A 15,152-nucleotide genomic window follows, 5' to 3' on the forward strand; every position below is an offset into this window, starting at 1 on the left:
AAAAAGGTTTGCGTCTCTACACCTGAATATTTATAAAATACAAATGAATCATTCAGGCATTTCCAATTTTCTAACAGCCAAATCAATATATCCATGTATCTTACAGGCACTGAAAACATGGGGTCAAATCCTGTACATTTTACAGTGCTGCAGATTTATATGGAAAATCAATTACTTCTACTTACTACAAAGTGTATCCATTACTAGATATGTCCTGGGGACAAGTCTAAACCACAGCCAATCTTACAGAATATAGTACTTTTTGCATCTTAATGCTTTTGGAAATATTCCCCAAATGTCTAGAAATGTTACGGGTATTTCTGAAGCCAAGTTACAAGGTAGAGGAGAAGAAATAAAATTTACAAAGCTTGTTTTAAAATTTTTAAGAGTATGACACTATTCACTAACTTTTTTATTGCTTTGATTCAAATTAAAAAGGAGTACTTGTGACATTTTTGCAATAAATATCATGAGCAGTTATAATATTACTGCTCAGATTATATTTTCATTCCTAAATGCATTTTTATAACTCTTGAAATGAAGAACAAGATGAATAAAGCTTCAAGGTTAAATTCCAGATTTCCACAAATCTATAAAGATGGGAATGGGTATTTGTGACCTATACACAAAAATAACCTAATCCATCCTAATTCTTTCTAATTCAGTCTTTGGCTGGAATGATAATAAACTAGGGTAGTGATGGGTTACCCTGTGTTGATTTGAAATTCATATTTTAGATGAATCCAAATGTAAAACTGAACCATTTATTTTTGAATGAGTAACATTTATTAGAGTTTACAATTGAAAATGATTGTCCTTAAGAGGAAAAACAATAAAGTATCTATAAGAGTTGAATAATGTCCTCCCAAAGTTCATGTGTAACTGAAACAGTAGCATGTGACCTCACTTGAAAATATGATCTTGCAGATACAATTAGCTAAGGAGCTCAAGATAAAATCTTTCTGGAGTTAGAATGGGGCTTAAATTCAATGGTTGTTGTCCTCAATCAAAGAGGAGAGGAAAGGACATGCACAGACCGGAAGGTGATACAAGGAGGAGGCAGAGATGGGAGCATTCACCCACAAGCCAAGAACTCCCAAGACCTGTTAGCAAGTAGTAGGGATTCTTTTTTGGAGCTTTGGAAGGAAGCAGCTCTGCCAACACATTGATTTCAGAAATTCAGGCTCCTGAACTGTGGCAATAAATTTCCATTGTTTTAAGCCACCAAGTTTTTAGCAATTTCTTATGGCAGCTCAAAGGTGAATACAGGTTCTTTAGCAGTGAAAAAGCTAATGCCTATCAATCTTTCTTTAAATGATTTTACCTTTTGTAGAGCAAAAGGACTGATGTTTTATGTACATAGAAGGTCAGAGTCTTAATTTTATAACACTGATCTCAATGTGTTTAATTCTATTTGTCAAAATAACTCATAAATACTAAACAACTCAAACCAACAAATTCTGTTGGCCAAAGGCTACTACTACTCTTCATCTATTTTAGAATGCTTCCTTCTCACTTTTTCAGCTGTTAGGGAGTTAGCATTAGTGGGAAGGAGTTCTCAATTTTGGCGACTAAAAGTTGTAAAATACAACTATAGTCTTGATGTTTTATTTATTTTTTCCTTTACATATGCAGTTACATAGTTTATTGTTACAAAATTAAGCAACCCTGGAAATTAATATTTTAGCACATATGTATTCTAAATATGAACATGAATGCATATTCTTATTATAAATTGGACTTCTGCACCGAAACGATTTCAAGACTGAGTTATTCACTTAATGATACATTTTAAGTATTCAATATGCAATTTAATATTTGTATACTGCATCATTCTCAATATATGTATATTTCATAAAGATTGTGTCAGAGTATTTTTAGGTAACTGCATAAAGTATATTTTAAAAAATTGTTTTCTATGAAAATAATACTACAATGACATGTTTTTACTTTAAAATTTTGCAAAACAATTAGTACGATCGTTCCCTAGGATAAGCCTGGATGTTGTAAAGCTGGGTAATATCTCTATGAAAAAAATATATATGCACACAGATATATACACATTTAAAACTAGCCATATGTAATACATGTGAATACATTGCTTTCCAGGAAGATTCTAGAAATGTTCCATCCCCAAAACAGTATACCAGAGCTCATGTTGCTCAAATGCTTTCCAGGTATGTTTTTAGACAAGGAAAATGCTAATTCATTTTTAACTTGAATTTCTCTTTTCACCTATGAGAGTGAACATTTTACCACATTTATTAGTTATTTTTAGTTCTGTGAATTGAATATCCAATCCTTAGTTTTTCTGTTGTAATGCCTTTCCTTTCTTTTATAAAAATAAGTTTATTCTATATTTCTAATGTTTTTCATTTGAGGAGGGTCAGCAATCACAACTTTTAGGACTTCAAACTTCTATATCTGTAAACAAAGACACTTGAATTAGAATATTCTTGGGGTCTCTTCTAGTCGAGTCTCTTATATCTTAGGAATTATACTACAATATTGTTTAACAAGATATTTCAGTTTTGGCCATTTCTCTCCACATAAACTACATGTTGTGCTAAGAATCCTATTCAATGATTTTTATCATCTTCCCATTATTTAATAAGGAGAAAAGAAACAAAACATAGGAGACTGGCTTTGTAAAAGCATTTCAAAGAACTTACTCTTAGATTCAACCACATCTGCCTAGGAGATTCTTTCCAGAATTAAAACAGGTAATGTGATTTTTGATGACATACCTTGTATGCATTCTCACCATTATGTTAAAATTTTACATATATAAACATAAAAAAACCAAACATACACCTAAGGTGGTGGGAAATTCTCTTGGTGAAAATTGGAACTAGTTTTCATAAAGAAACTTGACCCACTATGAATTCTACCAATATTGTTTAAAGGTAAAATTACTTATATATTCATGGAAATTAGATAATTTTTTTTTTCCTTTTATATCCCAATCTACCATCTTCCTCCCTATCTTCCCTGGTTGGGAGAGGGGGACCAAAATGACCTACTTAAACCTGGAGCCATTATATTAGAAAACTTTTAAAAGATATTAGTTCAAAAGTTAACATTCATTAGATAATAGGAGTTGTTGAATCTCAATGCTGAAAAGGTAATATAGATAGAAATTCTACAATAGATGCATTAAGATGATGATCCAGAAGCAAAAATACATAAGGAAAAGCATTATAGCGAATATGAAGTTAAAAATATAAAGGTTATTCCTGTTCAGGTCAATAAATGTCACCTGCCAGGAAAAAAAAAATCAATGTTCCTTTGAAGTGAGAATATATTTTATTCCTAAAGCATTTAATTCATCTAAACCTTGCCAGACCGCACTGTGTGAACACTGACCTGTGAACAGGTACCAGAGATTGTTTGGCTCCAGTGTTTCCATCTCACCCCTGCGGGTTGTCTTTCTGTGTCGAATTTTATAGCCAGTAATAAATCCATTCTGTGTTCCTGATGGAGGAGGAAGCCAGCTTACTTTGATACTCTGTAAAATAATAAATGTAAATTAAAACATTGGAGGAAAAAGGGACAACAGGAGAGGGTCAAAGAAGTGACCCAGACACAAGTGTAAATAAAATAGAGAGGCATGAGGAGAGGGATTATCGCCTAGGACCAAATTGCATCCATTTCTACAATCTGACAGTATCCATAGTTGTCTTATTTTAATAAAAATGCACATAATCCATTTTATTGATTCATGCATAACCACCTCTTCTTTGTAAGCACTACTGAAATGATAGAAAAATATTTTACATGTTCTAAACCATAAAAAGAAAATTAGAGTGTATTTGGAAGGTGCACATTTGAGAGAAGTGTGGAGACTGAGTCAAAGAAGAAAACTGAAACCTAGATCCTTTCTTTAGAGATATTCCTGAAAAGCAAGGCAATTTATATGAAAATATTCAGGGAATTCTGGGAATTATTGCTTCCTAAGTAACTGAGAGGATGAACAAAAAATTCCTAAGGATCAGGTAAACTCCAGGTTCCTGTGCATGCTCAGTAAACTAGTTCTTTAACCCACATTGATTTTGCAGCATTTGGAAGGTTTACCCTCTATAGATACTGAACACAAAGACACAGATTCAGATATCAGGCACAGAAGAGAACTGGATGTAGACAAGGGCTACTAGATAGGAGATGTGAGAATTCCATGTCCTCTTCCTTCTTCTGCTACCCAGAGAAATAACAAGCAGGTGTATGCTTCCCAGAGAGAATGTCAAGTAATCCTTTTCTAGAGAAAATTAATAACTTTATCCTAGAGAACAGGATCCCTGAACAACCTCCCAATAAGGGGGCCACCACTTAACAAGCCCACCAGACACTAGAATTTACACTTTGTAATCATCTTTTCAGTATTTCATTTTAATGTCAGTTGACAATTTAAGACTACTAGGTTTCAAAGAAAACCTTTAGCATAAAAGGTAGATGAAAAGTAATACCCTCAAAGGTAATGGGACCTCAAAGAAACAATGATAATACATGTAACAGGAGGAAAAAGGCAACAAATACCCTTATGATCTAAAATGAAACAGGTATCCATGAAAGGAGACAAATGTAGAGGTATTAAAATATTTTAAAAGTATGACAAATACAATTTGATTATACAAATTAAATATTCAATAGGTAAATCACAACATAAATTCAAAGAAGTCTCCTAAAATTCACTGAGGAATAAATACAATCATAGGAAATTGGAGACAAAAGGTATTAAATGTTTAGTCTATAATTCCAATACCCAACTGAATAGAAAAAATCAAGGAAAAATAAAAGATATAATTAGCAAAATATAATAATAATTATTAACCTTCTTCTCAATAAAAATCTTGCAGAACTGGAAGATTTGGAGACTTTAGTCTTAAAGGAATTGTGGAATATTTTACATAATTAATGAAAAATAATCATGTAAAAGCACATCACTAGGGTGCAGATTCAGAGTGGAGGGAAAAATAACAAGTCACATAAAATATGATCAAGAGAAATAACGTCCTCAGGTTTCTCAACTAGAACATGTGAAGTTTGATAACAATGGGACATACTTAAATAAAATTCTAATCAACATATTTCAATCTAGAATTCTGTCTACTCAAATAAATAGCACATGTCCAGAGCAATGACATATGCTTGTTTAAGCATAGTGTATGGAAATTCCAGATAGAATAAAGACATCCTTCCACGTGCTCCCTTTATCAAGAAGAGGATGAAGGATACACCCTAGGAGATGTAGAGTGCAAACTTTCCTAGAGTTTCTCACTCTGGGAAGAGAGAGAAAGTCCAAAAGCCAAGAGAAGGAAATAGGAGTCCAGAATAGAGAGATAAGTATGAAATTCTCAGGAGGACAAGGAAGAAAATTTCAATATGATATAAAGTCTGATATGATGCGACACTAGACTTAAATGAGTATAGACTGTATAATTCCATTCATACAAAGTTTTAGCACAGGCAAACTTAACTTATACTAATAGAAAATAGAAGAGTATTTGCCTATGATCATTGCACTGTGTGATTGTTAGGTTGATGAGACTGAATTGGGTATAAGGAGACTTTTGGAGATGATGGAAGTCTTCAGCATATTGATTTTATGTTTGTTATAATGCTAAATACAAATGTCAAAATAGACTGTAATCAACTGAACTCTGTCTCTCCAAACTTTGTGTGTTGAATTCCCAACTCCCAGTCCTTCAAAATGTGACTGTGTTTGGAGACAGTTCCTTTGAAGAGGTAATTAAGATTAAATGATGTCACTAGGGTAGGCTCCACTTTGATATAACTTGTGTCCTTAGAGAAGAATTGTAAGGATACCGATACAGAAGAAAACCACATGTAGACACTGGAGACGAAGCCAGTCATCTCTAGGCTAGTTATATTCTATGAAGCTGCTCCTACAATAACTTTGTGAAAACTGGAATATTGCTCCTGGGTGAAATATAGATTTAGGTTCCTTCCATCTGTGCTTATAATATATTTGTCAACTTGACTATACATAATCTTTTCTGAGTGTTAAAGATATTTTATTATATATTATTGTCGATTCATTAACATCGAATGTTAATACTTAAAACAAGTGATTTATCTCATGTTTTCTCTAGAGGGCAGATCACCATTGTTTTGCATTGAACACATCAGTATTACACTTGAGAGCCATTTAAAACAGCAAAACCACTAGCAAATACACACAAATGCAAAGAGATGGCACCAAAGAGACTGAACAAGGACACTGGTTTCCAGTATGAGAGCTGAAGCAACAAGGTTGAGTGTAATCTTGCTCAACCTCAGGTGTGAGCATGTGCTTCGATGACTCCAAGTTTTCACTGCTCTATGTAAGAACACAAAAGCAAAGCACCATGGGTATTTATTTTTGGTTCTAAATGAATTTTAGTAAGTACACAAACTCACAGATACAGAATCTGCAAATGGTGAGAATCAACTATAATTCTGTATTAAACATGTTTTAATAATTTTTGGAGAATCTTGTTATATAAATGATCAGATTATTCAGGTTATTAGAAAATATTTGAAAGACTATGATACCACTGAGGTCATTCACAGAGAGGAACCTCTTCTATTGATATTTGTTAACATTTATTTATAACCTACTAAAGATCTGGCAAAGATCTGCACACACTACATAAGAATTGTTTTTTATACTCATGATGATTCTGTGACTTAAGGTTCACCGGTATGCCCTTTGTATAAACGTGTAAGTGGGGACACAAAGTGCTCCAGTAACTTGAAGTCATGCAGCCAAGAAATGATAGAGGTAGCATCTTTACTGGGATACCATGAGTCTAAATCTGGCATTTGGGGCTATTTAATATTGCCTCTCCCAGTAAGTTCAAGAGCGTGATGTATAATTCATTGTAGTTATTATTCCTTAAAAATATATCCTTGGGACCAAATTGTAATAAAGTTATAATTTACCCATTCTGACTGAGGAAATAGACAAGTAAACTAATAATGAAAAAAATAAAATGTTAAGTACTAAAGAATGTCCCAGAGGTACTAGAGGGGCAAAACTTAACTTACACAAACCTACTCATCCCCTTCTCCCACCACACACCTGAGTGGAACTGTTCTTTCTCCCATGTGTTTAGAAACTAGTAAACAAAACTATAATTTGATAAAGTCATAACTTATATTTAATATTTCCCTGGTCATCTTATTTCTATTTTTCAATACTTCAAGGTGGTAGTGGTGGATATTATCACCAATTCACAATTTTTCAACGGAGGGAGCTAAGGCACAGAACTAAATGAGTGATTGGTCTGAGGTCACCTTGCAAGATTGTTGGAAATTTTCTTAACTGTTGAGTCCAATGTTCTTATTGTTTCATATGAAATAAGTGATTGGTGGGCTTCTATTTGATAATTCTACACACCTAAATTCTTCTATAAAACATTCTTATCAAGAATAAAGCTGGATTTCAATAATTAGTTTTAAGGACATCCAATAAACTTTCTCATAAAAACCTTAGCAAATAAAGAGAAAATCATTTTCTAAGGATGACAGTTTGTTTTTAAAGTCAAAATTAAATTCACACAGAAAGTAAAAATACAAATGTAGATGTTAGAACTTAGATCAAGAGTCAGAACCTTTGAATTTCCAGTTAATGTCTGCTGTGGCTTTGCTGAGTGACCTTTCCTAAGTCTTATAAATGACCTAAATCTCAATATATGAATCAAAAGTGGAAGAATAATTGTTCTTAGTATGTCTACCAACTGCTTGTAAATCACTTGATAAACCTGGATATATTAATTATGCTAATGATTACATGAGTAATACTTAGTGTTTGACAGATAATAATTTTTCTTTATCATAGTTCAGGATTTCCAGTGATTGCATAAAATGATTCCCACATAGCTGGTGCTTTAATATCAATGCCTAATAGCAATTAATTAATAGAATCAGTTATACACTCTACACTCCAGGAGGTGAACCCCCCTCAATGGTTATTATTCATCTTTGGAAGTAATTTCATCATTTTTATTCATCCTCATCTCTGGGTAGCAGTTAAGTTTATGAGCATCTTTTATGATTTCTCATCGATTTCAAGCAAGTACCAGCAGATTGCAGACTGGTGATCAATTTTTTTTTTTTTCATTTTAGGGTCTTCTTTTACAGATAATATGGCTGGATGCTTCTAATTATCTTATTTTGGGAAGTTAAGAGAAAGTGTTCAGCCACTGTTTCCTTATTCAATGATATAATGTACCTAATTTTCTATATGACACCTGTTGTGCCCACTGTGTAGTGACTCAGACTTCATTACCCACTCCCTCATCAAGCCGCTTACGGTTGGCCCCATTATAGAAACCTTCCTTTAAAACAGCTTCATTTTATAGGAAAGATTGGTAATGATTTTTATTAAAAGTCCTTAACATATGACTTCTGACTTTTGAAAAATCAGTTCTAGTAGCTGTGACTTGACTTTTGGTCCTTGTATTACTTGGGTGAGAGAAATTAATATTCTGAATTGTTATAATTTTCTATCTTCAATCAAAGATTAATTTCACCTTTTTTGTATTTCAAGAAAAGGAACGACAAACTTGAACTTTATCAAATCCTTTCTTTTATTTTCTAAATATGTTTGGTAGAGAGCAGTTTAAGCTTACTAATTTTAAAAAGGGTCTGCTTGGACATATATCCCCCACTGCCAGGGAAAGCCCTCTACAATTCAGTGATGTGAAATTATTCTTCTCTTGAGTCCCATTAGACCATTACTTAATTTTTCTTTTTCTTTTTTTAATTTCTTTTGGTTGTAGGTGGACACGATACCTTTATTTTATTTATTTATATGTGGTGCTGAGGATAGAACCCAGTGCCTCACACATGCTAGGCAAGCACTTTACCACAGAGCCACAACCACCAGCGAACGTTAATTTTTCTATCACTCTAGATTTATCAGGAGTAAGAGCAAAAACAGAACAAAAATAACTGATACACCCACCACATTTTTTTCAAAAGCCACAAGTTATACATTTCTATTTTTAACTCTATATAATTCATTTCATATAACCATTGTAGCTTACTTTCTTTGGAGTACAATTCTGGTGAAAGAAAGCCCATTTTAGGCCCTCTCCAAACATATTTAGTTATTATGTTTTTATTTTATTTTATTTATTTTTAATTTTAATTTGTCATATATGACAGCAGAATGCATCTCAGTTCATGTTACACATATAGAGCACAATTTTTCATGTCTCTGGTTGTACACAAAGTAGAGTCACGCCATTCGTGTCTACATACATGTACTTAGGATAATGATGTTCATCTCATTCCACTGTCTTTCCCACCCCTGGATATATTAATTATGCTAATGATTACATGAGTAATACTTAGTATTTGACAGATAATAATTTTTTTTATCATAGTTCAGGATTTCTAGTGATTGCATAAAATGATTCCCACATACCCTATGCCCCCTCTCTCCCCCCAGTCCCCTTTGCCCTATCTAGAGTTCATCAAATCCTCCCATGCCCCACCCACCCACTATATTATGAATCAGCATCTTTAAATCAGAGAAAACATTCGGCATTTGGATTTGGGGGATTGGCTGACTTCACTTAGCATTATATCCTCCAACTTCATCCATTTACCATGCCGTGATTTTATTCTCTTTTAATGCTGAATAATATTTCATTGTGTATATATACCACAGTTTCTTTATCCATTCATCTACTGAAGGGCATCTAGGTTGGCTCCACAGTTCAACTATTGTGAATTGTACTGCTATAAACATTGATGTGGCAGTGTCCCTGTAGTATGCCATTTTTAATTTTTATAAGGAGTCTTTTTGATAAGATGGTGTTATTTTGCTCACTTTTCCACAGAAAGGACTTAGGAGGGACCCTTTGAAAAGAAGTCCTTTGCTGCAACTGACAATTCCTTTGCTGGAGCCCAGCAGGAATCCATGAATTCTGAAACTAATTCAGAATCATTTTGAGACTGTATGACTTATTTCTTTTCTGTACCTTTGGTGACTTGGATCTCATGTGAAGTCTGGAGAATGAAATAGCCTTCCCGTACTCATGAGTTCCTATGTCTTTTTATTGGAGTGTCCATGGGCACATCTAAAGAACTGACTTTCATTTTATCCCCCATCTGTTACTTATTTTCTTTCTAATTCAGACTTATTTGTCAAATGCCCAGAATGTTCCATTTGCTAAAAGGTCACCATGCCTACAGTGTCACACTGTCCATGTTCAGAATATGGGCCTACTCATTTGTTTATGACTCAACAATTTAGCAAATTTTCTGCTGTAAATTGAGAGGAGCATTGAAAGTGATAAACACCTGGCAACATATTGCAACTTCTGCTCTTCTATGAGTATTTATTGAGAGCCTTAGTCTGCGTAGAGTATTAGTAACATTTCCTATTTTAGCAAATGGAACCCTCAGGCATGGGTAGTGAAGAGGCCTTGAAATATTAGAAGAATGCAGAAAAGTGAAGAGACCTAACACAAATTTTTGGAGATATATTCAACAATAGTGTGTGCAAAGGAGGAAGTATCATCAAGAATGTCTCAGGATTTGGCCAAGAGCCATGAGGATGCATGCCTTAAATCCCAGTGCCTCAGGAGGCTGACACAGGAGGATCTCAAGCTCAAAACCAGCCTCAGAAAAACGTGAGGTGCTAAGCAACTCAAAGAGACCTTGTTTCTAAATAAGATACAATATAGGGCTGGGAAGTGGCTCAGTGTCCAAGTGCTCCTGAGTTCAAACTCTGGTACAAAATAAAATAAAATAATGACTTGGGGTTTGAACACAAACAACTTAGTGGATTATAATGCATTTACTGGGGATAAGATTGTCTAAAAAATAATTCATTTTAAAAGCATCACAGGCCATACCTATTGAGAGTTAAACAAATAGCAATCCACCAAGGATGGAGAGAAAAGGCTGCCCATATTGATATATTTTAGTTAAGATAAATAAAAATCTAAATGATTTTTTTTCTAAATCATTTAGAAAAACTGTTATCAATAATATAATCAGAGTAAATAATATTTTCATAAGATCACAATTAGGTAACATATTTAATTTTTGGCATTTATTTGAACATTTGGTAAATAGCCCATAAATGCTGAAAATATCTAGTTGAATTCCAAACTGGAATGGGAATTAATCTATTAAGAAATAGTGCTTATACTCTACTATGTATATAACTTTGTTGACAACTTCTAAAAACTATATAAATCTATAAACTTAATGTACTAACTGTATAAATCTATAAACCTATGGTACCAATGATGGATTTGATAAAATGTCAATAAAATATCATGATGCCCTATATTTTTTCAAGCTATTATATTTTATTTTGTTGAATTGACATGCTTTTACTTTAGTGTTATAAATACCTAATCTCTTGTGAATAAGTGAGTTTATAAAGTGGGTAGTATACAAAAATTGGCTTTCTTATGTTCATGTAGGCAACTGTTATTCAAAACAACATGAAGTCATATTAGTAAACACTTTCAGTGTGACATATTTCCAAAGTGAAGTCTGCCACTGCTACATGAAGTTTGAGTTAAATAGATGTATAATCCTAAAAGTATGAATTTATACAAATTGGGTAATACTTTATTTTAAATTACATTTTCTAAAGATTTTGTAATTCAGGCAAGAAACATCGCTTTGTTTGATGACAAAAAAAATAAAAGCTAACAGGCAGTGATGTTATTTAATGACTGAAACAATACAACCCTTACTTCATCAATAAATTTATTTAGCCATAAAATAGTTTGACCTTATTTCTATCCTGGTGGTCCCTTGTCCTTATAAGTAGTCCCAGTGGAACTTTCACCTAAAGGGTAAGCCCAATTCTATACCCTCTAGGAAAATTCTGTCTTTGCTTCTACAGTAAGCCAAGGCAAGCTAAGACAATCTCTAAGGTTGCTCAAGTTCCAATCAAATACTGCAAATCTACTTTACTGTGGTCCCAGTTCTGACCCTAGGGTTCCCTGGTAGGGGCTGTGTCTTGCTCTCTGGCTTCTTCACCTTATTAAGTCTGCCTGGCTCCTCCAAGACTCCAAGACTGACACTTATAGCAGCCAGTGGCTCTCCTGTGACCCTCTCAAGGCACTTCTCTCCCAATATACACCTGCCCTCTTATCTAGTTGTATTAACCACCTGCTTTCACACTCTGGACCTCTGAAGCCTGCTGGTCTTTTGATTCACCACCTGAAATACCCTCTCAGCCTGTTCTGATGCCATCCATCAGGCACAACTATCTGCCATGCCCAGTAATTCCTGAATAAACATTCCTAATCACCACACTCCTTTTGGTTTAGGTACAGGACCCTCCTGACACTGGCTCTGAACTCCATGCCCATCCCACAGATGTCTGTTTTAGGTGTAGTCAATGAACTCATCTCAGGTTAAAAAAAGCTCATTCACACACCGTGGGAGATGTCATCTGGAATATGCTCTTTTTCTTATGTTTCATTTTTATGTTTTCCAGCTAAAGTAAATGGAAATAAATATAAATTGATGGTAGGAAATGGACATGCCACCATTCTTCTCTGCTCCTTGAATCAAATTTTGAAAGCTTGACCTTCACAATTCCAAAGCAAAAAGAGAGGCTAATAACTTCCCCAACCTACTTCATTTTAGCAGCACAGGAGACTTGAACCAATAAATTAGAGCTAAGTAGATTCCCAATCTTCACTGTGAGATCCCAAGGCATCACTGTTCACAGAGACACAGGCATCCCAGGTAGGCTGATGATTTTGCTGTCTTGAAAGACACTAATTTTTTACACTTCCAAATGTAAAAAAATATTGCCTGGATTATTTCAAGACAAGACTCAAGTCTCAGACGGAAGAAGGAACAGTTGTTGAGGGTTACATACAGACTTCTCTATCATGATAGGTTAATTGAACTCTGCTTCCAAACTTGCACAATCATTCTATATAATAAATGTTATTGATCTATTTAATGATAAGCTCAAATATTAAATAAATCTCAAATTGTACTTATAGGTGCAGGGGCAAGATTTGCTTGGCAAATCTTAATATGTGTTCTATCTAGCATGCAATTCTGAATTTTTGTTTAGAGAAAAAACAGTGTTTTGTAAATAAAATATATTCAATAAATGTAGTAGAATGTATGAACAGGAAGCATACTATTCCATGCTCAGATTTTCATTAATTTGCTAAATTTTGGTAGGAATCATTTACTTAACAGCATCACAAGATCATACCTATCTTCCATTCTTTTGATAGGTGATAATGAGAAGGGGTTTAGAAAATGGAAAACACTGCAAAATTCAAAATTTTACTCTTTTTTTCACTTTTTACATTGTTATTATTAGTAGTAGAAATAGTATATGTAGCTGTTTTGAATTATACAAAAGGACACCAAAAAAATAAAAGAATGTTTTTAAAGAATTGAGTTATTAAGTCACTTTGGCCTCACATGATTAGATTTTGTAGACCTCCACAAAGTGAATAAGTGATTCTCAATCAGGTCAAATGACTTCTATAAACTCTCAATCTGATCACGATCACTAGATTAGAAGTCTCTGAAAGCAATATTTTTTGCCAATCAAAATTCCTTCAGTGTAATGTTTGAAGAGGTGGTTTATTTATGGCAGGTTCTGATGAGTGGCCCATGGAAACCTCACTCTGCCTACTGAGTACAAAAACACATTGGAGCTGGTGGTCAGATAGATAACTGTTTGATTTCTATTCCTGAAAGAAAAATCAGTTAATTTTTCTTTCTACTTAGACTTTCCTGAATAATAAGATAAAATTAACCCCAAACTCCGAAATTAATAAAGAAAAAGTTTACTCAAATTACCCAAACACAGAGTATAATCCAGTTCAAGAGAGAGATAAAATAAAAGAGGACTTTTGGAGAGAAAGAGAGAGAGAAAAGAAGTAGTTTGGGATGTACCTACCACCTTCTTCTTTTTAAGTTTCTGGATTAAAATGGATTTTTTTTTCACGTGATAAAAGCCTAGTACCTTCATAGTCTAGTAGCCAGGCCTGTTTTCTTCTAGATCCTAGAAATTGGGAATGTAATTTCTAGGAGGTATTCACATTTTGACAAAATTCCATTACAATAAAGCAATTTGGTTGCTCCCTAGAGTCATGATAAAGCAATATTACAAGTAATACATTTCAGATTTTGTCAGTATCAATAGATTTTATTCTCCAGTGCCTAAGTCATTCCCTGGAAGTAAACTGGATGTTTAAGGATGCCCCTTAACTCTTTGAGATCACTAGGTCCTTTCTCAGACTACTCATTTCTACTAAATAAAATGACTAAAAGCAATATGATAGCTTTGACACGTTAACTAAAGCAAAGAAAGCCAGAATAGAATTACATCAGGGGAATTATATATAAAATTATACCTTTGAGAGGAACAAGAAAATGGGCCATCTATAATTTAAGGCAGAAAATACTGTGTCCTCTTTATTTCTCATTTCGTTTTGTTTGTTTATTTGTTTGTTTGTCATATAGAAGCCAACATATCATTCAAGAGGTAAGGTGGATAATGAAATTTCAGGATAATTGATTTCACCATATATTTAAGTGTCCCAAGTCAAAGAGGAAAAACGAGTTTAAATGCTGACTCATGCCATGTGAAAAATCATTCACTAGGGGATAAAATACATTTATCAAGAAAAAAAAAAGAAAAACTCAAGTTATTATAAAAAATGTATTTATATTAAAATGACCATGGCATTATAAGGGCTCTTAAAAAATTAAAAAAAAATAGTTTCTGGGTTATATCTTTAATCAGACAAAAAATACTATGATTTTGACAATATCATATTCTATTTTTAGAATCATAAACTGTAAGCTTTAGAATTATTGTCACAAAAATTATTTCTAGCCAGTGTTTAATGGAAGAAGTATGATTGCAGTTTAGTGTCATCTTGCACAGAACACAGCCCTTGCTTTAGGTACAACAAAATTTAGGCATGACCAATAATTAGGCACACAGAAATGCAGCTGGATCTATATTAAATACAGAAATAAGATCTTACTATGAACCAATTTTCTTTTTAAAAACAGCAGAAGTGGCTATTTAACTGAAGCATATCCTCAAGCAAACTGTCAAATTAGGCCTTAAGTAATTAATCTCTGAAACCAGCAGGCTTTCAATCTCAGCACAGACATCT

General features: G+C 33.6%; 1 protein-coding gene across 1 annotated transcript in view; it reads right to left on the reverse strand.

Moving 5' to 3' along the window:
• Positions 1–15,152, reverse strand: part of Dcc (DCC netrin 1 receptor) — a 1,066,901-nt gene that overhangs the window by 192,607 nt on the left and 859,142 nt on the right. The window contains exon 13 of the mRNA XM_027949033.2: positions 3,367–3,508. Within this exon, the coding sequence (XP_027804834.2) occupies positions 3,367–3,508 (142 nt within the window). The remainder of the gene's footprint in view (positions 1–3,366; positions 3,509–15,152) is intronic.

This window comes from Marmota flaviventris, chromosome 16, assembly GCF_047511675.1.
Source record: "Marmota flaviventris isolate mMarFla1 chromosome 16, mMarFla1.hap1, whole genome shotgun sequence".
Classification (NCBI taxonomy): domain Eukaryota; kingdom Metazoa; phylum Chordata; class Mammalia; order Rodentia; family Sciuridae; genus Marmota; species Marmota flaviventris.